The sequence below is a fragment of the Lithobates pipiens genome, unplaced genomic scaffold, assembly GCF_037356315.1.
Source record: "Lithobates pipiens isolate NorthernLeopardFrog02 unplaced genomic scaffold, aLitPip1_a1.2 Scaffold_8, whole genome shotgun sequence".
In the NCBI taxonomy this organism is placed as follows: domain Eukaryota; kingdom Metazoa; phylum Chordata; class Amphibia; order Anura; family Ranidae; genus Lithobates; species Lithobates pipiens.
In genome coordinates this window covers 479,413,673-479,440,556 of record NW_027507903.1, presented here as the reverse complement: position 1 = coordinate 479,440,556, position 26,884 = coordinate 479,413,673, and the positions used below count along the sequence as shown (strand labels likewise).

At 42.9% G+C, this 26,884-nt stretch overlaps 1 protein-coding gene across 1 annotated transcript in view; it reads right to left on the bottom strand.

Moving 5' to 3' along the window:
* Positions 1–1,153: 1,153 nt before the first annotated feature.
* Positions 1,154–26,884, bottom strand: part of LOC143960326 (zinc finger CCCH-type antiviral protein 1-like) — a 54,102-nt gene continuing 28,371 nt past the window's right edge. Inside the window, exons 8-13 of the mRNA XM_077468791.1 lie at positions 25,653–25,773; positions 23,704–23,800; positions 22,941–23,052; positions 20,409–20,539; positions 17,874–18,028; positions 1,154–7,444 (exon numbers count right to left, since the gene is read on the bottom strand). Coding sequence (XP_077324917.1) covers positions 7,158–7,444; positions 17,874–18,028; positions 20,409–20,539; positions 22,941–23,052; positions 23,704–23,800; positions 25,653–25,773 — 903 coding nt within the window. The 3' untranslated portion in view covers positions 1,154–7,157. The remainder of the gene's footprint in view (positions 7,445–17,873; positions 18,029–20,408; positions 20,540–22,940; positions 23,053–23,703; positions 23,801–25,652; positions 25,774–26,884) is intronic.

The window sequence follows — 26,884 nt, the reverse complement described above, 5'->3', positions numbered from 1 at the left end:
TTTGTGGTCACGTGGAATCAGTAAGGGTACCTTTACTCATCTTTGGGTGGATAACATCTTTTCCGGACTGAATCACTGGTTGGGATTAAGGAATATCTACCTCACATCTATTTGAGACTGGACTTTTTTACACACTTGTTGCATGGATTTGAATTTTATATCACCATTATTGAGTATTGTCTTCTCTAATGATTATTTGAACTCATTTTTATTTATTATTTTCACAAGAGTAAGCACTCTTTTCACTGCATTTAGGTGGTTGTCTGCCTTAGCTTTATTTACTAAGGATCCCCTCACCATTATTGGGAAATTGTATGAATTTATTTATTTATTTATTTGTTTATTTTTAAATTCGGTGGGTGTTTGCCTTGGTTTTATTCACTAAGGTTCTTTTCACCACTACGGGGAAGTTGCATGAATTTTTTATTGATTTATTTACTTATAAATCTCCTTACCATAATATACTATTTACCTCATAGGTATTTATAATATTAATTTAATTTAAAGTATTTACTTAATGGTTATTTGGCTTTATTAGCGCTGCACTCCTTTTCTTTGTATCTATGTATACAAAAATAATAATGGATGTTTAAGAAGATATGGGATTGTAACATATACTCTATATATGCATATTTGAAAACCTCCACCCCTTGTTTCCTTCCAGAAGAAGTGATATTCCATTCAAAAAACACATTGGGATTTCTGCAATTCATGTGCACTCTTGTGAATTGTATATGATATGATCCACTATATGTGTACTTACCATTAGGCTAAGATTACACTGGCCTGCACCATAAAATGCAGTGTTTTACTGGGTAGGATAGCACAGAGCCGGCTCAACTTTATTTGAAGTGTTGCATAGTGCTGCATGTTGCATTTTTCCACACTTCCACATTATGATAACATTGCTGTGTGCATGAGGTACATTTCTTTGGGAGATGAAAAATACCTGGAACAATGTACCTACTGATCTGAAAGCAGCGTGAAGCCATTGAAATAAGAATTTGTTTTAGGTCAATAACTGAGAAAGTATTGAAGCTATTGGATCAGCATTTAATAATGTCTGTATGTAAGAAATCTTTCATGTGAAGCAGCGTTATTATTTTAGGTTACTGTCCATCAGACAGTCCATTCATTTGAAGTTAGGAGACAATTTGAAATGAACAGAAAAGTCTTTATTGAGTAAACAATATAACATTTCATTTGTTTGGCTTTTCTCCAATCATGGAGTTAATGCGGTGCCAGATAAAATTAAAAGAACAGTATTACAAAGAGTGCAGGAAGACTTCTGTGTTGCCGGTGTTCTGGCATATAGTGTCCTGGCATCATATAGCGTCCGCTCCGTACTGCGGAAAATCTCCGAATATGAACGGCGCATGCACCGTGAGTGGAGGTGGTAGCACCACCATCCAAGGGCTGGCAAAATTAGAGGGCCCCCCTCGCGTGCTTGCTTCGCTTCTGGCTCGGCCACGCTGCGCTCGGCTCTTTTATATTCCAGCTCTATGTCCACTTGGATGGTGGGGATAGAACCTGGACTCACGGCGCAGGCGCCGTTCATCTTCGGGTATTTTCGGAAATCTGTGTGTGCTGTGTACTGGACACTATCCGATGGGGGACTGTATATGATAGGACACCGGCAGCAGCCAACAAGATTTCCACCTAATTTCCATGCTGCACATTTAAAGAAAATTAAGGAAGAATCTTATTGGTTGCCGTGGAATCACGATTCATTTTCTCTGTGGAATGACAGAAAGTGACAAGTGAAAATGTTTAGATGGAAAAAAAAACCCAGCAAGGATACTTTACTAAAGGAATAGAAAATGGCCACTTTGCAAAGTGTGTTTTCAGTTTCTGAAAAGGTAAAGTGAAGCTGTGTTCACTTTGATATGAAAAGGTAAATTTAAAACCATGTGATTAGACGATTATCATGTCAGCACAGCTTCAATTCATTCACTAAGTAAAGTAAAAATTCCTTTTGCTTGGTAAACTCCATGCCTTCTTTAGTAAATTAGCACCACTGTCCTTAAAAATTTAAATGTTAGCAACCACTGGTCATCAATAGCTCAGAATAATCAGCCCTCCTAATGCCTGAGGCCTGTAGGGCGATAATACAAACATATTAAGGGATATGTAACTAGTAAAGATAAAGAAATCAAGTATTTTAAATGTAGTTTTTTAAATTTCCATAAACGATTTTTTAATTTATTTGCAATGCACCTCTGAATTCCTAAAAAAAACCTTCCTCCTCCTCGTGTGTGTACAGAATGGAGAAGGAGGAGGAGGGGAGGACCTTTGATACACTGACGCTTTGCTCTGCTGAACCAAGCTGCTGTTAGGGAGAGGGGAGACCCATCACTCTTGGTGCATTACGTGTGAGTGATGTGTCCGGGTCAGGAGCAGAAGTAAATATGAAACACATCATTCAAAAACCAGACTGTCCAGGAGAAAACCGTACAGGTGGCAACCATACTTTAAAAAAAAAACTGCTTCTAGGGGGTTTTGTGGTTTGTTTTTTTCCTGCCTGTAGAAGCAACTCAATGCTATCTTATGTTTCCATGCACATTGGGACATTTAGAGGCATATTTCAAGCTCAGCGTTTAGAGACAGGAAATAAAAGCCATTCTGGATCATGTTTTCGAGAGGAAATTTCAGACAGAAAAAAATGATTAATGCTCATAAAAGCTCCTAAACAGCAGCTGTGATTATGCTTTCCTAATGTATGTGGCACACTTTAAAGGTAGCTAAAAGCACATGGTGCCTAATAGTTAACATTTACTCACTGACTCCAACCTTAGACTCCATTCACAGTTTGCTATTTCGAATTGTGTACAATCACAATTGTGGCGTGCGTTTGGGTGCCATTATCCTTCAATGGCGTCCAAAATATGATACGATTTTTATTGTCACGTGGCAGGATCGTGCAGCAAACTAGTGCTTTAAAAAATGTGCATAGCATGTCACGCAAAAAGGAGCAGGAGCTTACATAGGCCATTCAATTCAAAGTGAATGGGCTACCCTATGCAACACACAGAATCCTGTGAAAATCATGCTGTCAAAATTGTGCAGTGGAAACTCTCGTTCCTACTATGTAATAGTGTGAAAAGGGCCTTAGACTACCTCTAGTATCTTGTGGAATTATTCACAAAAAGTTCTGTCTCCCCTCCTTGTGGCCTTTACAGTCTGCGGCTTTATTCATTTTCATGGCAATCCCACCCCTCCGGACTGTATTACCCCTAATTCCTTGAAGCATCACTCAGGAGGGAGGGAGGAGTGCCGTGCTCTGTTCTCTCCCCTATGTAACATTGCCTCTGCCAGGAGAGAGATGGGAGGAGGGAGCAGACATGTATGCTGTCCTCTGTGTCCATTATACAGCGGTAGGAGCAAGAGAGAGCAGACACCGGAGCTCAGCCTGCTCAACAATAACACAGCCCACCCCTGTCACAACCTGCCCTGACACAACCCACAATAACCACTCTTTAGAGCATCGGCTCCAGTCAGGTTGCAAGGAATCTGCACACGGGTTGCAGAGTGTTGCAACCAGCTCAGCTACACTATAAGACACAGGCACCTAAGACACCCTGTGCACATGCCTATGCATCGGCTCCAGTAGCAGGGTGGAAGGAATCTGCACACCAGGTGTGGAGAGTTGCACCCAGCTCGCCTACACTAATGCTCATGGGGTGATTAGGGTGTGCCCAGGCACACCCAACACACCCCATACACAAGCCAATGCAAGACCTCCATTAGTAAATTTAAGAACTGACTCAAATGAGTCTCAGTGAGTTCTGTGCTGCTGAACACACTATACGTATATTTATATATCTCAGCATCATGGGAATGGAAACTGTCAATGGCCATCAAAGAAGATTCTTATAGACAAGCCCCTGCTTTACAAGCTATTGTCTAGTATATACCTGGTCAATGTTTACACTACAATTAGTTAGTGATTCCATATAAGCCAAGTGCTTCATTTATAATATCTTTCTTGTTTTTTTTTGTGAATCTGTGTTTTGCCCACACATTCTGATAAAGACAGAATGGAAGTGAACTCCCAACATATTATGAACATATTATGAAGAGGATATAACATAAACTGTACACCAGGGACCCATTCAGTACTTGGCTGCTGCCTTCATAATCTGCCCCAGGTCTGTCAAGCAGCAAGAGATGCTCTAAATTAAAGGAACAATAGAGCTTACATCAGAAGAGTCCAAGGGCATATGAAGTACACTCATAGAACTTTGTTGAAGTTTATTTAGGTCCTCCACTAGTTTTTTTTTTCTTTTAAAAAAAATCAATAGTCATTTATATATATATATATATATATATATATATATATATATATATATATATATATATATATATATATATATATATATATACACATACACACACATGGAAGCAGCCATATTTTCTCATTATAAAGTATTTGCAGGTTCTGATGTATGGAGAAACCTCCTCTTGGTTTCCAGTGATCAGACAAGTAGCGAAGAAGAAAAACCTGAGGTTATAACCCTTCTCGACTCCATTCAAAACCACACAAAAAAAAATAGAAATCCCCTTTAACCACTTAAGCCCCGCACCATTCGGCGGGCCAAAGACCAGAGAACTTTTTTGTGATTCTGCACTTCGTCGCTTTAACTGACAATTGCACAATTTTTTTTTTCCCACAAATAGAGCTTTCTTTTGGTGGTATTTGATCACCTCTGCGGTTTTTATTTTCTGAGCTATAAACAAAAAAATAGCGACAATTTTGAAAAAAAAATGCATTATTTTTTACTATAATAATTAATCCCAAAAAAATATAAATATATCTAAAAAAAAATAAAATTTCCTCAGTTTAGGCTGATACGCATTCTACATATTTTTGGTAAAAGAAAAAAATCGCAATAAGCGTTTATTGATTGGTTTACGCAAAAGTTATAGCGTCTATAAAATAGGGGATTTATGGCATTCTTATTAATCTTTTTTTTTTTTTTTTACTAGTAATGGCAGTGATTTTTATCGTGACTGCGACATTATGGCGGACAGATCAGACACTTTGGGACCATTCACATTCATACAGCGATCAGTGCAATTAAAAATGCATTGATTACTTTGTAAATGTGAATGGCAGTGAATGGGGTTAACCACTAGGTGGGGTTGTAGGGGTTAAGTGTGTCCTAGGGAGTGATTCTAACTGTGGGAGGGGCTGTGTGTGACACGACACTGATCACCGCTTCCGATTACACAGAGCTGTGATCAGTGTCATTAGGCCGAATGGGGAAATGCTTGTTTACATTAGCATCTCCCTGCTCCCGTTTGCCTCCAAGCTCATCAAACGCCTTGTCCATGACCAAATGAGTCGCTACCTCATGGACAACAACCTTCTCGACCCCCTACAGTCTGGCTTCCGCCCACAACATTCTACTGAAACTGCTCTACTAAAACTCACCAATGTGGGTGCGGACCTACTAACTGCTAAAACCAACGGCCACTACTCCATACTCATACTTTTAGACCTCTCTGCTGCCTTTGACACAGTTGACCACCTGCTCCTCCTCAACAAATTACGCTCCCTTGGCCTCTGCGATTCTGCTTTATCCTGGTTTTCCTCCTACCTATCTCAGCGCACTTTCAGTGTCGCTTACAACTCCATCTCCTCTGCTCCCCTTCCTCTTTCTGTTGGGGTACCCCAAGGTTCTGTCCTTGAGCCCCTCCTATTCTCGCTCTATACCTCTTCCCTGGGCCAGTTAATAAACTCCCATGGTTTCCAATACCACCTCTATGCCGACGATACCCAGATCTATCTCTCGACTCCTCAACTCACCCCCTCAATCTCCTCACAGATCTCCAACTTACTAAATGACATATCAGTATGGATGTCACACCACTTCCTCAAACTCAATTTTTCTAAAACTGAGCTTGTTATATTTCCTCCTTCACGATCCATTGGTCCATCCACACATGCCAGGTCCTGGGTGTAATCCTTGACTCTGACCTCTCCTTCAGCCCCCATATCCAATCACTGGCTAAATCCTGTCACCTTCACCTCCGCAACATCTCCAGAATTCGACCCTTCCTGACTAATGACACCACAAAGCAACTCATTCACTCCTTAAATATTTCCTGCCTTGACTACTGCAACACTCTCCTTAATGGCCTACCCTTAAGCAGGCTATCCCCCCTTCAGTCTGCAGATATCGCCAAAATCGTCCGCTCCACTCCTCCGAGGACCTCCTGCCTTCAAGACTTCTCCAGAGCCTCTCCCATCCTCTGGAACTCCCTGCCCCAGTCTGTCCACTCAGCCCCTACCCTGTTCACCTTTAGGAGTTCCCTGAAAACTAATTTATTCAGGGAAGCCTATCCCACACCCACCTAACTGTCCCCGAGCCACCCCCATCAAATCATTCTCTGCAGCCATTACCTTTTGTACCACCATCCCCTCCCTTTAGAATGTAAGCTCTATGAGCAGGGCCCTCCTGTACCTTTTGTATTGTACTGTAATTGTGTTGTCCCCCCTACACATTGTAAAGCGCTGCGTAAACTGTTGGCGCTATATAAATCGTTAATAATAATAATAATTTACCCGTTCTTCCTCTCCATGATACGATTGTGGGTATCCCCACAGACATCGAGTCCACGGGATCCGCTATCACGCTGGAGGAGCTCCCGGCCGGCGCCCCCAAGCTGCCTCTTAAAGGGCAATGTACGGGTACGTGATTATGCCTGTACATGCCCTTCTGCCTAAATGTGCATTACCATAAATTAAGTACGGTATTTTCACAGTATAGAAGCAAAACCCATACACTGTATGTAAGGGTTATAACAAATTATACACAAGAAACTCATCCATCACATTGCCTACTTAATCTGCAACAATTTTCTTCTTTTGTCCAGCAGCAAGAGATACTCTATAGAGAGAGCTTACAGAGCAGTAACCAAAAGAATGGAGTAACTTTGCTACCTAGCAATGGTAAGAACTCGTTAGCAGCCAAAACCTTTTTACGCTTACATAATCTTAAATTCAAGATGGAATTGACAAAGACATAAAGTAAAGCAGAAAATCCTGTTAACTCAGAGATGGCTAAAACAAAATGGTGGACATGGAGATACAGATTGTCATTGGACTGTTTTTCCTTTGAAATTAGATCATCAGTTGAAGTTACGGCTCCCTCTCAGCTAATGACACAGGAAGATTTCTTCTCTTCCTCATACTCCAAGATGTACTCTGGGTAGATTTGGAATTTCTCGAACACCACAAAGATGGACGGAGCATGGATGTTGTCCACGCAGGAGTCATAACTCTCGGTTTTGTTGTGTTTCTGAGGTGGACGTCTCATCTTGGAATCTCCTACGGCAAAGTCACCAACCAGCACACGAGCTACAAACATGGTTCGTGTTCCTGCAGCGGTGGGCAAGGAGTAGTTGTGGGAGTAGGATGCATCTCTTGCAAAATAACTTCCTGTTAGGAAAAAGTTATATTTGTTGCGATAAAAAAAAAATTGAGAGGGTCCTACTGCATTATGAGAACAAAGCTTATTAAAGCCTATCTAGAGCAAGCTTTTTTTTTTTTTTTTCATGGAATGGGAAAAGATGAGAACCACATTTTATAATTAAAGTGGCTGAAAACCCTGAGCCCTTGTACACACGGTCGGACATTCCGACAGAAACTGTCCGATCGGACCGTGTTGTCGGATAATCTGACCACGTGTGGGCTCCATCGGACTGTTTCCATCGGAATATCCGACCGACAAAGTTTTAGAGCTGGGCCATAAAATTTTCCGACAACATGATCCAATCAGACTTTTTCCGATCGTTTGTAGAGAATTCTGATCGGACAAAGTGCCACGCATGCTCAGATCAAATTCCTAGACCAAAGCTATTGGCTACTAGCCTGAACGTAGTCCAGTCGTAATGAAGTTGTCGGATTTTCCGACAACTTTGTCCGACCGTGTGTATGCAACACCAGTTTAGGACAAAATCCGTCAGACAAAATCCGATGGATTTTGTTGTCGGAATGTCCGACCGTGTGTACAAGGGCTTAGGAGATATGCCCTGTATCAGCATGTGCTGACATCATCAGCACATGCGCATTGAAGCAGCGGCTTGTTCATGCCGTTGCCTCAGCTGACGTGCCGTTACCAGTGGCTCCCACACGCATGAACGGGAGTGACGTCATTGCGGCTCCTACCAATCACAGCACCGGAGCCCGCATTGCCCGAAAATAACTCTGGGAGCGATGTCGCCAGCCGGAACAGTGTGCAGGGCTTCGATCTAAGGTGAGTATTTCATAATGAGCTAGTATGCAATGCATATTAGTTCATTATGCTTTTGTCTTTCAGGTTTATTTTATTTTTTTGTAGTGGGTTTACAACCGCTTTAAAAATCCAGCCTTAAAGCTCAAGTCATTGACTTTACTAGACTGAGATGATGTCATGTCACTGATACATAAATACATGCATACATACTTATACAGTGCATTTTCTTAAACTGGACTTGTCAGTAGCATTGCTACTGGACCTGTCAGTAGTCTGCATGAATAAATTCCTGGCATATCCAAATATACAGCAACAGTGTAATTTTATCCACCCTTTATCATTAACCACTTCAGCCCCGGAAGAATTTACCCCCTTCCTGACCAGAGCACTTTTTGCGATTCGGCACTGCATCGCTTTAACTGACAGTACAAATAGAGCTTTCTTTTGGTGGTATTTGATCACCTCTGCGTTTTTTATTTTTTGCGCTATAGACAAATAAATATCGAAATTTGGAAAAAAACGCATTATTTTCTACTTTTTGCTTTAACTAGTTGCTGACCGCCGACCGTCAAATGACGGCCAGACGGCGCACCTATTGTGGCGGGAGGCCGTCATATGACGGCCTCCCGTTTAAACAGGGAATGCGTGCGATCGTGCGCGCGCATCCCTGTTTCTTCGGTGGCGGGGTGTCACGGAGACACCGCTCGCCACCGAAGGGGGTGAACAGCCATTCGTTATGGCTGTTTACCACGTGATCGGCCGCGATGAAGTCACGGCCGATCACAGATGGTAACACCCCAAACGTGCACGGCGCATGCGCGCGATCGCGAGCGCGCTGCGCGTGCACGTCGGTGGCGGTGGTGGCTGTTTACCCACGTGATCGGCTGTGATCCTTTCACAGCCGATCACTCAAATGTAAACAAACCGCGGTAATGGGATGTTACCGGGTTCTCCTCCTCACACACCGATCGTGTGTGAGGAGGAGATTGCGGTAACATATCGTTACCGCATACAGTGTACACCAAACATACTGATTGCCCCCCCCCCCAATAAAGAGGACCTGTCACCACCCCTCATAGTACCTGTCAATCACAGTCCATCAGAGTACCTGTCACAGCCCATCAGAGTATTTGAGTACCTGTCACAGCCCATCAGAGTGCCCGAGTACCTGTCCCGGCCCATCTGAGTACCCGAGTACCTGTCCCGGCCCATCAGAGTACCCGAGTACCTGTCACAGTTCATCTGAGTACCCGAGTACCTGTCACAGCCCATATGAGTACCTGTCACCGCCCTTCAGAGTACCCAAATACCAGTCACCAAACCATCAGAGTACTTGTCACCAGGCCATCAGAGTACCTGAGTACTTGTCACCAGGCCATCAGAGTACCTGAGTACTTGTCACCAGGCCATCAGAGTACCTGAGTACTTGTCACCAGGCCATCAGAGTACCTGAGTACTTGTCACCAGGCCATCAGAGTACCCGAGTACTTGTCACCAGGCCATCAGAGTACCCGAGTACTTGTCACCAGGCCATCAGAGTACCCGAGTACCTGTCACCAGGCCATCAGAGTACCTGAGTACCTATCACCAGGCCATCAGAGTACCCGAGTACCTGTCACCAGACCATCAGAGTACTCGAGTACCTGTTACCAGGCCATCAGAGTACCTGAGTACTTGTCACCAGGCCATCAGAGTACCCGAGTACCTGTCACCAGGCCATCAGAGTACCTGAGTACCTATCACCAGGCCATCAGAGTACCCGAGTACCTGTCACCAGGCCATCAGAGTACCCGAGTACCTGTCACCAGGCCATCAGAGTACCCGAGTACCTGTCACCAGGCCATCAGAGTACCCGAGTACCTATCTCCAGCCCATCAGAGTACCCGAGTACCTATTTGCAGCCCATGTCTCATAGAATATACGTTGGGGTGTTTGCTTTCCAAAATGGGGTCATTTTGTGGGTAATTGCAGTGTGATGGGTAGGAATGAAATAAGATGTGTCATTTATGCTCCTAGAACGCCTGAACATACTACTTCAATGTTCGGCCTCTCTATGTGGCCAGGCTGTGTAAAAGTCACACACATGTGGTATTGCCATACTCGGGAGGAGTAGCAGAATGTATTTTGGGGTGTAATTTTTGCTATATACATGCTATGTGTTAGAAATATCTTATAAATTGACAATTTTGTGTAAAAAAAATGCGTTTTAATTTTTTTCCACATATTCCAAAAACTTCTGGAAAATAAATAACCATTCAAAAGACTCATTATGCCTCACAGATTATACGTTGGGGTGTTTGCTTTCCAAAATGGGGTCATTTTATGGGAAATTCCATTGTCCTGGTACTCCAGGGCCTTCAAAAGTGTAATAGGTGGTTGAGAAACGAGATGCGTAATTTTTGCTCGTAGAACGTCTGAAGGTACTACATCAATGTTAGTGCTCTGTATGTGGCCAGGCTGTGTAAAAGTCTCACACATGTGGTATTGCCGTACTCGGGAAGAGTAGCAGAATGTATTTTGGGATGTAATTTTTGCTATATACATGCTATGTGTTAGAAATATCTTATAAATTGACAATTTTGTGTAAAAAAAAAATGCATTTTAATTTTTTTCCACATATTCCAAAAACTTCTGGAAAAAAATTAACCATTCAAAAGACTCATTATGCCTCACAGATTATACGTTGGGGTGTTTTCTTTCCAAAATGGGGTCATTTTATGGGAAATTCCATTGTCCTGGTACTCCAGGGACTTCAAAAGTGTAATAGGTGGTTGAGAAATGAGATGCGTCATTTTTGCTCATAGAACGTCTGAAGGTACTACATCAATGTTAGTGCTCTGTATGTGGCCAGGCTGTGTAAAAGTCTCACACATGTGGTATCGCCGTACTCGGGAAGAGTAGCAGAATGTATTTTGGGGTGTAATTTGTTGTATGCATATGCTGTGTGTGAGAAATAACCTGATAATATGACAATTTAGTAAAAAAAAATAAAAAAAAATAAAAAAATCTTCATTTTGCAAAGAATTGTGGGAAAAAATGACAACTTAAAAAAACTCACCATGCTACTTACTTAATACCTCGGGATGTCTACTTTGTAAAAAGGGGTCATTTGGGGGGTATTTGTACTTTCCTGACTTGTTAGTGTCTCAAGAAATGAGATACACCTGATGTACTGAAGGCCTGATCAGAAGTGATCAATTTTCAGTGATTGGCACCATAGTTTGTAGACTCTATAACTTTCACAAAGACCAAATAATATATACTAATGTGGGTTATTTTTACCAAAGATATGTAGCAGTATAAATTTTGGCCAAAATTTATGAAGAAAAATTACTAATTAGCAATAATTTATGACAGAAACTAAGAAAAAGGCATTTTTTTCACAAAATTTACGTATTATTTTATTTATAGCACAAAAAATAAAAAACCCACTAGTGATTAAATACCACTAAAAGAAAGCTCTATTTGTGTGGAAAAAAGGATGCAAGTTTCATATGGATACAGTGTTGGATGACTGAGTAATTGTCATTCAAACTGTGAGAGCGCTGAAAGCTGAAAATTGGTCTGGTCAGGAAGGGGGTGTAACTGCACTGTATTGAGGTGGTTAATAAATATCCCTAAAAAATATATTTAAAAAAAAGTTTTTTTCCTCAGTTTAGGCCGATTCATATTCTTTTACATATTTGTAAGCGATCAATACTATAAAATTGCATTGATTAGTGTAAAAATGTCACTGGCAGTGAAGGGGTTAAGTGTGTCCTAGGGAGTGATTCTAACTGTGGGAGGGGGGGGTGTCTGTGACACGTCACTTATCACTGCTCCAGATTACAGGAAGCGCTGATCAGTAACAGTGTCATTAGGCAGAACGGAGAGATGCTTGTTTACATTAGCATCTCCCCGTTCTTCCTCATCGTGAGACGATCGTGGTTATGCCCATGGGCACCGAGTCCGCGGGACCCGTGATCGCGGTCACAGAGCTCCTGACAGGCGCACGTCTCTGGCGTTGGGCACAAGCCACCGGTGGCGCGCACCCGCAAGCCCCCTCTTAACCTCCCTGCCGGTATGATTATTTCAGATTTTTGGTGATGAAAGCGTTACAATTATATTGCATGGAAATTTGGCGTTTTATATTGTAGGCCTGTAATTCTTAGGAATAACTCACTTAAATCTGTCCAAACCAGTCTAGTAGACATCCCGGGTATGATAAAGTTTGAAAAATGAATCATAAATTATAATATAATAAATAACTATAAATAATTATAACAAATAATAATATAATAATAATTCAATAATGTAAACAAATCAAAAACACTGAAATTTGCTCAGTTGCATAATTTCACTGTCATTAGATTTAGTGTTTGATGATGAATTTGCCCACAAATAACTATCGCTCAATTCTGCAAGTGATTATAATTTAATATCGCTGTTTTCTAGTTGGTCTAAAACCCCTTTTGACATAAAGGGACACTTTTTGGTTGCTATGGACAATCTCCAAATTCCAGGGAGAAAAAAACAGTATTTATAATATAAAAGTGCATGCAGGACACTGCACAGACCACTAGGGACAAAGAGGATGTGTATTTTTTTTATACAGTACTGCAATCTGTAAGATTACAGTGTACTGTATATGTACTGTGTTTTTACTTTTTGAATTTGGCGCCATTCTCCATCCCCGTGCGTCGCAACTCTCGCAGGGAACGGAGCCCGGCGGAACTCGGCACTGTGTGAATCGAGCGAGGACACAGCTCGCACACACAGCAGGGACACATCGTAGGATCCAGGTGACAAGGTAAGTAACTTTTCCTATATCCTGCAATGCAATCATTAGTCTGGCTCGGGGTTACCGCTAATGGTACTGGAATTCCACCCCGAGCCAGACTCGGGAATACCGCCACGGAGGTTAAAGGGCAATGTACAGGTACGTTAATCTGCCTGTATGTGCCCTTCTGCCGCATTATATCTGCGTGAGGCGGTCGGGAAGCGGTTAAACAACCTTCCTCATCTCAGTCAGTGACTTTGAGATGATGTCATCAGTCTGCAACAGGCAGGAATAAGCATTTACTTATTCTCCTCTCTCTCTCTCAGTGATCAGACTGCAATGTCATAACCTAGTACCTAGTCACAAGGCGATTATATAAGAGATGAACCATAAAGGAAAGCATCAAACTTTCCAATATCATTGCCGCCGACATCCCAAAACGTGTAAATAGAAAGGAGATCACAGTACCCCCCGGTACAGCGGGACTTTTAAGGCAGACCAAAATATGAGTAAAAAATATATTACAAATTTATTCACAAAAATAATACACAAAATCGTTTTAAAGGACAGTATAAAAATCCATACATATATCAATGCGTGGAATCATACATGTAAATATATAGTCTGCACAACATCAAAGGTTTCATATATGATTTTATAATGTGAACTCCAAAACGCCTGACATGTTTCAGGAAAACATTCCCTTCTTCAGAGACATATCTAAAGCCCCGTACACACGAGCGGACTTTTCGACATCCAAACTCCGACGGACTGAGTCCGTCAGACTATCCGATCGTGTGTGGGCTGCAACGGACTTTTGATTCGCCAAAGTCTGACGGACTTTAGAAATGAAGCATGCTTCAAATTTTCCCGACGGAACTCCGCCGGACCCGGTCCCCGTCGAAAAATCCGCTCGTGTGTATGCTACTCCGACGGACTAAAACCGACGCTAGGGCAGCTATTGGCTACTGGCTATGAACTTCCTTATTCGAATCCAGTCGTACGTCATCACGTTCGACTCCGTCGGAGTTTGGTGTGATGGTGTGTGTCCAAGTCCGTTCGGTCGAAAAGTCCGCCAGAACTCCGTCGGAATTCCGGCGGAACTCCGGCGGAACTCCTTTGGAGGTCTGTCGGAGATAAGTCCTCTCGTGTGTACGGGGCTTTAGGAGAACAAATAGCTGTAATCGTTTATTTGTAAATGAACAAAACTACTGAGAATAAATCTCATATCAAGAGTAAATAGTTGTGTGTGAATATATATATAAATGTATATCAAAAATGACTCGGTGAAGTACTCGGCGGGGCTGGCTTCCCCCCATCTCCCACTGTTGCGGCTTTTGCGTTGCCCGCTTTTCCCTCCGGGTCTTGATCACCCAGCGCAATTCAAGTGGTGGACCATTAATGGATTTGGCGACGTACATTCCTTGCTTACTCCCACTAGGATCTTAACATATGATGTTCTGCGCTCGTCGCATGACCTGCCGCTACGAGAATATTACAGATATCTGCAGATCCGTCATTTCCTCCAGAGTCTCCTTAAATCGCGGGACGCCCCTTACAGGTTGACACCGTTTGAGAGCATCTGCAGATCCAGGCCCCATTCTCCTGGTCTGATATCTATGATTTACTCAGCTCTGATCTCTAAGAGGAGACCTCCAGTGCGGACTTATCATTTGCAATGGGAGAGGGAGTTTGGGAGGAAGCTGGATCCGGAGGACTGGCGGGCAATGACCCTAGCCATATCCAACTGCTCACGCAACGTAGTAATTCTGGAAAATGCATATAAGGTGTTATACCGGTGGTATTATACCCCGGCGCGCCTGGCTCGCTTTGCCCCATCCTATTCCCCTCTTTTTTTCAGGGAATGTGCACAAGAGGGCACTATGGCCCATATTTGGTGGACGTGCCCGCGGGTGTGCAGACTATGGGTCAGGGTGTATGCATTGCTCCGTAGCCTGCTTCGAGTAAATCTTAAAAGGGATCCGTTTGAGGCGCTCCTTGGCAAACCAATCATTGCGCTATTGCGCCCAGAGCGCCAATTGGCGCAACATCTTTTTACTGCAGCTAAATTGACAATAGCCAGAGCATGGAGAACCCCAGCCCTGAGCTTCGAGGCAGTTAAGAATCGGCTAAATGAGGTTATGGTCAACGAAAAATTGTCTTCTGTTCTTTCTGACACTCATGCCCAGTTTCTACGTGTCTGGCAGCCCTGGATCGCATATCATTATTCTCCTAGATTCGATGTCGCTATATTGTCATTGTAAGAATCGGCTGTGCATACCCTGTGAGCCCAATCTCTTCCCCCCCTCCCCTCTCTCTTCCTCAACCCCCCCCTTTTTTTTTCTTCTCTTTCTTTCTTTGCTCTTTCCAATTTACAGTAGATGGTTACTATGGGCTGTCAAAGTATTGAACGACAAGCTTCTGTTGCAGTCATGTGAACACCCGGGTCCACCCGGACACAGAAAATGTTGGCATCGTTTGGGCAACAGCCTGCTTTACTTAATATTATACTGTGAAACACCTGAACTGTGATTTGTATGAAAGCCTATTGTATTCGAATGCACTTACCGTATATACTCGAGTATAGGCCGACCCGAATATAAGCCGAGGCCCCCAATTTACCCCCAAAAAAACTGGCAAACTTATTGACTCGTGTATAAGCCGAGGGTGAGACATGCCTGTCCATCCCTGTGTGTGTGTCCGTCCCTGTGTGTCCGTCCATCCCTGTGTGTCCGTCCATCCCTGTGTGTGTGTGTGTCCATCCATCCATCCATCCCTGTGTGTGTGTGTGTCCATCCATCCATCCATCCATCCCTGTGTGTGTGTGTCTCCATCCATCCATCCATCCCTGTGTGTGTGTGTCTCCATCCATCCATCCATCCCTGTGTGTGTGTGTCTCCATCCATCCATCCATCCCTGTGTGTGTGTGTCTCCATCCATCCATCCATCCCTGTGTGTGTGTGTCTCCATCCATCCATCCCTGTGTGTGTGTGTCCATGTGTGTGTGTGTGTGTGTGTGTGTGTGTGTGTGTGTGTGTCCAGCCTACCTGTGTCCCGAGCCTCCGTCCCGTGCCTTGCCTCCTTGCCTCCGTCCCGTGCCGTGCCTTGCCTCCTTGCCTCCGTCCCGTGCCGTGCCTTGCCTCCGTCCCGTGTCGTGCCTTGCCTCCGTCCCGTCCCGTGCCGTGCCTTGCCTTGCCTCCGTCCCGTGCCTTGCCAGGATCGCCGCTCTTCGTCGGCGCCTCGGCGGCCATTCTAAAATTCAAAAGCCGCGCCTCCGCCTTCGCCTGTGATAGGCGGAACACTGAATTTCCCAGCAGCCTGTGTTCCGCCTATCACGGACATCGTCTCATCCTCGTACTACGGACGAGGATGAGACGATGTCCGTGATAGGCGGAACACAGGCTGCTGGGAAATTCAGTGTTCCGCCTATCACAGGCGGAGGCGGAGGCGCGGCTTTCGAATTGTAGTATGTCCGCCGTCTGTCTGCTCGATACGCTGATCGAGCAGTCAGACGGCGATGACTCGAGTATAAGCCGAGGGGGGCACTTTCAGCCTCAAAAAAGAGGCTGAAAATCTCGGCTTATACTCGAGTATATACGGTAATAATAATAAAAACTTTTGTAAAAGAAATGTATATCAAAAATGTTGTCTGCCAGAATTATTGATAGATCGCCCCACGGAGATGCACGGCCAGAAAGTGCTAGGGACCCATAGGTGGCCCGCATCAAACCTGCACATAGGTCTTATATTGTGCTGCTGGGGGAATAGACTATCTCCATGTGTGGTGTCTAGGCAGTTGAACAGCACACGGGTGGGTCCCTAGCACTTTCTGTGTAATCATTTACAAATAAATGATTACAGCTATTTGTTCTCCTTAGATATGCCTCTGAAGAAGGGAATGTTTTCCTAAAACATGTCAGGCATTTTGGAGTTCAAATTATAAAATCATATATGAAACCTTTGATGTTGTGCAGACTATATATTTACATGTATGATTCCACACATTGATATATGTATGGATTTTTATACTGTCCTTTAAAACAATTTTGTGTATTATTTTTGTGAATAAATTTGTAATATGTTTTTTACTCATATTTTGGTCTGCCTTAAAAGTCCCGCTGTACCAGGGGGTACTGTGATCTCCTTGTTAGGGGATTTTTCTATAGTCACAAGGTGAGAGGCTGCAGCAGGGACTAATTTGTGTCAGATTTTTGTGAACACAGTCAAGAAATACACAGGCTCTCAGATTAACATGAATGTGTAATTTCTGAGCTAGCATCCAAGATCAGGAAGTAGGGAGTCACACTGGGGGATGCCTGAGTTTGCCTTTTGGAGAGAAAATCAGATTAAGGCATTGCCAAGGGGAGTACTGTAATCTCTATGAGAAGTAATAAATGCCCAACCCATAATTTATCATGAATGCACTTAAAGTGATATTAAAGTCTTGTGTTTTTTTTTTTTAATTACAAACATGTTATACTTACCTGCTCTGTGGCACTAGTTTTGCCTGGATCCTGCTCTTTTTGGGTCCCTCATCTGTGCTCCTGTTCCCTACCTCCTGCCGAGTGCCCCCACAGCAAGTAGCTTACTATGGGAGCACCTGAGCTGAGCCGCTGCTCTGCATCTCCATTCGGGGGGATGCTGTACACAGACTGCGTTTTATCTTAATGCATAGAAAGCATTAGGATAAAAGACCTTCTGACTTTAGAACCCCTTTAATGTAAAATAAAATGGTGTTGACAAGTTCACTTTAAGTCTCAGTCAGTCTTTGTTTTAGCTCTCAAACTATTGATTTCATTACAGGGACCCAGTAAATACTCTTTTTTTACAGAGCAGGTTCTTGCTTTTCTGAAAGAGCATTTTTTATGACTGACCTTGTCCATACACGGTGCCATTAGTACCACAGATACGCCAGTCAAAGTTCTCCCTGCAAATGGCTTCATTATTGGTCCCGTTCGTTCCATGGAACAACTGACGTTCATCCACATTGATATCCAAATTCTTCTTCTTTTTCATCTGATCCTTCTGCCTAAGACAAAATAAGCTACAGGTCAACAGGCCTGTCTGTCTTACCATTGCTATTTTAGTTATTCTTAAACTAGATAAATATATATACATATATAGCGCAAGTCCTGAGCTACTAGCCAGGTCGTAAGAGTTACTCGCCACCAGTTGCCCCACCCAACACCTACCCTGCCCGACCCTAATTCCACCCCTAAACACACCCTCATAAATTATCTCATGAAATGACACTGTTAAATGTTTTATGCAGAATTAAGTTACAAAAATAAATATTAACAACAACTTTAAGAATATTAACTTAAAGCATATTTCACTGATCTTACTCAGTACGTAGCGCACCTCTCAACCCTGCACTCGGTACATAGCGCACCATTCAACCCTGCACCCTGTACATAGTGCACCTTTCAACCCTGCACTCAGTATGTAGCACACCTCTGAACCCTGCACTCGATACGTAGCACACCTCTCAACCCTGCATTGGGTACATAGCGCACCTCTCAACCCTGCACTTTTTACATAGCGCACCTCTCAACACTGTACTCGGTATGTAGCACACCTCTCAACCCTGCAGTCTGTACATAGCGCACCTCTCAACCCTGCAATCTGTATGTAGCACACCTCTCAACCCTGCACTCTGTACATAGGTGCACTATGTACCAAGTGCAGGGTTGAGAGGTGCGCTATGTACAGAGTGCAGGGTTGAGGGGTGATATTTCACTGATCTGACTGTGATAAAATAAGGATAAAATATGATTGGCTAGTATAGACACTGTACACATCATTACTGCCTTGTTAAGTAAATATCTGCTATGTACAGAGCGCAGGGTTGAGGGGTACGCTACGTACAGAGTGCAGGGTTGAGGGGTGATGTTAACATTTATTTCTGTAACTTAATTCTGCTTAAAATATCACCCCTCAACCCTGCACTCTGTACATAGCGCACCTCTCAACCCTGCACTTGGTACATAGTGCACCTATGTACAGAGTGCAGGGTTGAGAGGTGTGCTACATACAGAGTGCAGGGTTGAGAGGTGCGCTATGTACAGACTGCAGGGTTGAGAGGTGTGCTACATACCGAGTACAGTGTTGAGAGGTGCGCTATGTAAAAAGTGCAGGGTTGAGAGGTGCGCTATGTACCCAATGCAGGGTTGAGAGGTGTGCTACGTATCGAGTGCAGGGTTCAGAGGTGTGCTACATACTGAGTGCAGGGTTGAAAGGTGCACTATGTACAGGGTGCAGGGTTGAATGGTGCGCTATGTACCGAGTGCAGGGTTGAGAGGTGCGCTACGTACTGAGTGCAGGGTTGAGAGGTGCGCTACATACCGAGTCCAGAGTTGAAAGGTGCACCATCTACTCAGTAAAGGGTTGAAGGATGCGCCATGTACTGAGTGCAGGGTTGTGAGGGATGTGCTGTGTATTCCCAAGTACTCCCCCAGTACAAAGCTCACCCCCCTTCCCCCATTTCAGTATTATTGTTATAAACTTCACAAGGTAAATAGATCGGGTTAATTGCTTATGTATTTATGTCCCTCGAAAGGTGCCCGCTGTATTCATACCCAATGGTTTTGCATCTGGTGGTGATTTGTTCTTTGTGTTATTTCTCCTTTTCTCAGCATAATAGTTTTATTTCTATAATTTATTAAAGAGTTATACAGTAGTGCACTAGGCTTGTGCATCTTCTTCTTATGTTTCCTTTTAGCCCTGGTTTTCCCTGAATTGAAGAGGGCAGCAAGGCTTTAGTGCACACATTGGTGGTTCTAGTTGGTGGAAACCTACAGTGGTCCATTTGGGTTGTCCAAGGCGGAAGACATGTTCATTTGGGTTCCATGAAGTTTGGACTGCCAGGAAGATTATCATATTTGTAGCACAGGCTTTTTTGCATATTTATTTGTGCTTATGTGTTCATGTATATGGATAGATTTACTGGTTTCCTGTATGGCCTTGAAACTGTTTAACTTTTTATAAATCGTTATCCAGTAAAGATACCCTTTTGACATTATATTTTGTTTAAATGCCTAAAATTTGTTTAAGATTGCTGTACAACCCAAGACATATATTTAAAACATAGTCACATGGAGTGAAAAGCAGCTGACATATGAAAACCAATAATAATGCCAATAATATGCCCAAGTTACTATGTTGAAGTTTATTGTTTTTAGCCATCTATGTGAATGTGATCAGTTTAAATATATGTACATTGTGACAGACATATTTTGTCATTAAATATGCAAGACTTCCTGCTTGTAGTAGTAAGAACAGTATAGTGATTGTTGCTACTTCTCTCAGCAATGTCGATGATTATAAAAGAAGACATTATCTCGACAGTAACTTAAGAAGGAACTCTTATGACATAAAAAATTGCTATTTGGTAGCAGTAGCCAACTTACCACTGATAGACCTGCCAGAGGGAGGGGTTCTGAACACGCCACAGTTTCTTCACCACATGCCCGGAGACCGTTTTGCTAAACATTTTAAAAATGTTTGAGAACTCTCCAGAATTCTCCACTACAAGGACTTTCTGAAAAACAAAATTGAGGATGTTTTTAATGTAAGACAAACTTGTTTTACAGAGTTTATAGAAGAACACCTGTCAATGGTAGATAGTGGCAGACATATTAACATGTTAACATTTGACATAAACTAGGTTTAGCCTATCACTACCTGACATCACTGTGGCATGATAATGTGGTAATATAGTATTATTTGAAAGCATATATGCTATCACATGTTTTTGCATTGGGCAGGGGGACCAGGCAGGGATGCCCCCTGTCCCCCCTGCTCTTTTCTCTGGCTAATGATCCCCTTGCGGCTCAGGTGAGGAATTGCCCACAGATTAAGTGATTCCACTATGGCGAACTACATGAAAAAATATCCTTTATGCCAACGATATGCTTCTCTTTCTGGAAGATGACTCACTGACTAAGGTAATGTCCCTCATCACGGAATTCACCCATTTTTCAGGCCTTACCATAAACTGGTCAAAATCAGCCTTAATGTTTATAGATGGGATCCCCAGGCCAGGCAAGGGGCCCTCATGCCCTGTACCCATAGTGACCACCTTCAAATATCTAGGCATACACATTTCCCCTAAACAAACAGAATTTTGTAAACTGAAGATTTACCCCATGCTAACTCGTTTTAGAGATAAAATAAATATATGGGACAAACTTAAAATGTCACTGGCAGGAAAGACAAACCTCATAAAGGTGATTCTGATGCTGCAGTTTCTTTATATGCTACATAACACACCGGTAGTCATCACACTGAAGATATTCAGAGTAGTTAACTCCCTGTTCAGGCTGTTGTTGTGGCACACCAAACACCCTAGAACTAAACTAGAGCAACTGCAATACCCAAGGGGGGGGGGGTCTTGCCCTACCCAGCCCTTGGATATATTACCTGGCCACACAGCTACAGCACTTGATAGGGGCCATGGCACCCTCACCAGTGGGCTCATCAGCTAGACTCATGCTAGTCGGCTTGAGGCTGGAATCTATACCCGAGGGACTAGAAGCTCAACAATTTCAAAGGCCCAACAAACTAATGCCCACGTATACACTCTTTCAGAAGGTGTGGAACAAAACTAAACTGCAAAACGTAACAGGGTTAATGGCTTACAGCCCAATATGGGGAAACAAAACGTACGGTACACAGAATTAGCCAAGATTCAACAGGGACCCAGGTGGCGCCCCATGGGTATAACTCATCTGAGACACATCTTCCATAATGGGACCATGCTGTCTTTTAAGGACCTACAAGCTAAATATGTATTGCCCTTCAACATGCTATTTTACTACCTACAACTAAACATGCCGTTAGGGCACAGTGGGATGCTATGGAATGGAGTCAGTCCTCCACTCCGGTCTATCATATGCTGCAGCATGCGTCCGACACAAAAGGTATAATTTCCCAATGCTATAATATGCTACTGACGTTGTTCCTAGAAGGGCACCCCATGAAGGCACTCACGCAATGGGAGGTTGATTTGGGACCCATTGAAGGGGAACTGTGGGAAGAGGCCCTACAGGCAATTAACACATGTGTGCTAAACGTGGCACAAAAGGTATCCCAACTATATATACTAGAGTATATTATACACCTGTAAAGCTATACAAAATGGGCAGAATACCTGACCCACTATGCGGTAGGTGCAGAACAGTGCCTGGGGATTTGATTCACCTCCTCTGGTGTTGCCCAAAGCTCCATAGATACTGGATGGAGGTTCTGGCTACACTGAATCAGGTGTTCCAGACCAATGTTCCTCTTGACCCACTATGCTGCTTGCTGGGAGTTCTGGGGGTCGATGGCAGAGGAGGTGACAGGAGTTGCCTTCGCCAAAGCATTGTTCCAGGCAAGGAAAACAATCCTTATGAGCTGAAAATCAGCTGCACTGCTAAAAACTAAAACATGGATACAACACATGGGTAAGACATTCATAATGGAGAAATACATATATCAGCACAGGCGAAACCCTGGTTTTAAAAACTGTGGGACGCTTGGCCCGACACACCAGGAATAAGCCCCACGGAGTTAGTACACATGAGACTGATCAGAGGGGTATAAGTACAAAAGGAGCAAGACATCCAGATAAACGTTGAAATAATTTTAGGGACAAGGACAGGGGCGCAGGTAGCGTGGAGTAGGTGGTAAAGGATAGCTATATGACACAGACTGTGTTAAATTTAATGATCCATATTAGACGGTACCACGAGCAGAAGCTAACTTAAAATGTTAACAAATGGATTGTATGTTGGAGAATCCAAGTTCTGAACAATGTGTATTGAGTTTCATGTTTAAATGTACTGTCTGTTTTTTGAGCAATAAAAACCTTTTGATTAAAAAAAAAAAGGAAAAGAAAACAAATATAATACAATTAGCGTGTCTTTAGTTAAATGAGTTGTAGTTTTTTTCTGTCATACCTGATACCCGATCTCTGGCATGGACTTCATGCACCAAAGCGGTGGGTAATTTATCATCTTGAGAAGGGGGTTCGACGACTTCTGCATTAAACTGTCTGCAGCAGATTTGGTGCTACAAGATAAAACCAAAAAATTCCAGTCTAGTGGTTACTCAACAACAATAACTACTCCATCATCTCAGCACCGGTGATGAGCAAAATTCAGTTTGACCAAATTCAGAAAAATACATTTCAAAACTTGAATGGTAATAAAGTCAATGAAAGACTATTTTTCATGTTCATGTTTATTTTGCCCTTCTAATGGCTGCTAGGGCAACTATTACTCTAATAGAACATTCATTGGGGGCTCCTCATACCATAAGGGTGACATAGGGAATTATTTACTAAAGGCAAATAGACTGCAGTTTCCAATTGCTCCAGAGCTCCACTTTGAAAAGAATACCTAATCACGTGCAAGGAAAAAAAAAAAACATTTTTGCTTGCACATGGAAGTCAGCAGAGCTTCTGCCCATTTACTAAGCTCTGGGGTAACTGTACTTGCAGAGTGCAACTGCACTTTGCAAAGTGCACAGTCTATTTAGCTTTAGTAAATTAGCCCCATAATGTCTAACAGCCCTTCAAAGGGCCAAGAGTTACCATCAAAAACTTTCCAGCTTTCCCACTGACTTCAATGCAATTTCAAAATTCAAGTTATAAAAAATTGAAATTTTAATCTTGACACTTCTTACTACATATAGTCAGTGTGATATTTCAGTTCTTATTACCTTCCTTTCAACATCTTCACTTTCTCAAAATCCAGGAACTTGGGTCTGCGGCATACTTCCTTCTCAGTCTGATAATGTATGTTCCTCTGCCTCATCTCTGGAGGTAAAAAAAATAAGAAACTTCTAAGCTTAAAGTAGAACTATAGGCAAAACTCTTTCTTTCATTTTGGATAGAGCGAGGGAGGTTTATAATCCCCGTCAATTTTTTTCTGCTATCTGTATCCCATTGCGGAGATTTCCCCTTCACTTCCTGTCCCATAGCCAAACAGAAAGTTGCAAATTAAGGGAACCCCCAGAAAGTGTCCCCATGGTAAGATTTCTGAAGACAACTCAAAAATTTGATTTTCTTTCACCCTAAAACTAAAATCCTTGCATCTATAGACATCCATGATCTAACACTAACCTATCTAGCTCTTTAAAGAAGAAATTAGTATACATACCTTTTTTGAAGTCGCTCCGACCTGATCTCCAGCAGCGGAAGCTCTGCAGAGTGCAGAGGACACAGCCGACAACGGCTGTGAAATGAATGGGTAGTGACATCACCCATAGAGTTACTATAGAGCTTACATTGTCTGACATGTCCTCTGCACCCGCCTCCACATCGAAGCCGCAGCTGACAGCTCAGCAAGGGATCGGGTCGGATAAGATTTAGAAAAGGTATGTATACTGATTTGTTTCTTTACATGGCTAGATAGGTTAGTGTTCGATTGTGGATGTCTATAGATGCAGGGATTTTAGTTTTAGGCTGGGTTCACACTAGAACAAGCAGCGGCTCACAGCAGGAGTCGGGTGCATCTCCATTCACCATTTCAGGTCCAATTTCAGCCGCTGCTGAGATGTGTGTCTCCACACGTCTCCATAGAGAGCCGGTCACAATCTCCTGCTATGTGAATTAGATGCGGAGAAACCTGCATCCAATCCGCATAAGTGTGAACCCAGCCTGAGGGTGAACTTCTACTTCAACTTCCCTTTTAATGATAATGGTAAACAGGACAAATAGAAAGGGTGAATCCCCTTAAAGAGGAAGTAAACCCATCAGGGTTTACTTCCTCTTTGTCTCCCTGCAAAGCTAAAGCATAATGGGCTACTATGCATCGCATAGTAGCCCATTATGTGTCACTTACCTGACACAGGAGCCAGCGATGTCCCCGCTGTCCCCTGTCGCATGAAGCGTCCATCTTCTTCCGGGTATCGCTGCTCTGGCCACTCACAGCTCCAGAGCAGGGATGACATCACTCCCGCGCATGCGCACGGGAGCCGCTGCTATCCGCATATCGCCGTTAGCAGCGGCATGCTCAGTGTGCCTGCCCTCCGATGTCTACGTCGCATGTGCCGTAGACAGCGATGCCTGTCTTTTTGCAAATAACTCCTAAATCATGTTAGGAGATATTTCATGGACCTACAGGTAAGCCTTAATCTGGGAATACTGTAGCACATTTGCCAGGATTCCCCAAACTGCAAAATACTAGACCTCATTTCAAGAAAGTATTTACATGCATTATTATGACATAAAGCCATGCTTGTTCCTCTGATTAATATCAGAAGGGACATCTTGAAATGGGGACACATGTTCTGGTGATGAATATCTAAATAGGGATAACCCTTCACTTTGGAGAGATCTGCCTCCTCATTTCTGTTGTGTCTCTGGAGTAGGTGAAAGTTTGAAAGTTTGGTGATAAAAAAGTTAGCATGGGGAAAAAAAGCCAAAATAAGATTTGCAAACTCATTTGACCTTTTAGTGATTTAGATCAAATAAACTGCTTCTCTCAGTCTACATAAATATACCAGTGAATATGTATGTCTCTATTATTGTATGTATAGCTATTAACTTTTAACACAGAAGTCTGTGGGTGACCACACAATTTACTCTGCATTGTTCCTAAAAAATATTTTCTGTTCAGCACACAGGTACATTGTTGTTGCCCTGGTCTAACGAAGTTGGTGCTTACCTTGGCAGTTGATGATGTAATTCTGGCCTCCAGCAGTGAAGTGAATGGTCCCGGCCGGGTCAGAGAGGTAGACAGTCTCCAGGTCTGATGAGCAAATGGAGGAACTCACTTTCTTTGTATTCTAGAACAACAGGCCATCATGGGTTTCATTATCTTTTATCACATGACTTTCAATTCAGCAGTAGCTATTTTTTAAGGTGAGCTAGAACTGACAAAAAATAATTCAACTGCAACTAATTAAACATTTTCTTAAAAAATAATACTACAATATTGTTGGGTGACAAAGTCAGGTTACCCAGCAACCTCTGAACTTGGACTCCGGTGCCCAAATCGTTCTATTGTAATTCTCGGCTCTGGTCCACACAGCCTCTGGTAACTCAAAATCTTTGCCACAATTCAAAGCATATGAAAAGTCTAGTAGGGATGATGGGAGCGCCTCATAATATGCATAGAAGATGCGGGAACTCAGCACAAAGATCTCACCAAGAGTCCCTAAGAGATAGCATAGACTTTCAAGCAACGCCACACGCCAGAACCAACCTATATCTGAAATATCAGTTTTGGTTGGACTGAATTTTTTTTTTTGCAAATATCGTTTATTAAACGTCAAGAAAGGGCAGAGCCCCAGTAAAACAATAATAGTATTCAAAAAGATGAGGTCACAGCCTTGTGTCAACATATCACATCAAACAAGGGTGTATACAAGAGTGATTATTACATGTGCTAACAATCTTCCATGTAAGTTCTTTGTCATCTTGTGTTTTTATATATCTTCTTGTATCATTAGTAACTTGTGTAATGTGACCATTCTAGAAATAGGGCTACCGGTTTTTATTTTCCAGTTTTCTCTTAACTAACAGTAATTGTAAGTGGGGGAAAGGTGGTGTAGAGTATGGCAGCTAGAGAAGAGAGAGGAAGAGAAAAGAAGGAGAAGGGTAGGGGGAAGGGGGAGGCGCTAGATGGAAATAAGAGGTCAGGTATAGCTATGGCCCTGGACAGCGGGGCTATTCCATCCTTTATGTTTATTTGGGGGGCTCATGTTCCATATAGGGCTTTTCCTTCTTCTGAGAATATAAACATATTCCATAGATTCCAGGTTTTTGTATAGGCCTCATGTTTGTTTTGTGCTGATAGGATCAGATCTTCCATTTTTTTTAGATCTTCAACTTTCCTCAGCCAAGTCGCAGTGGTCGGAGGGCTTTGTTGTTTCCAGAACAAGGGAATGCAGGATT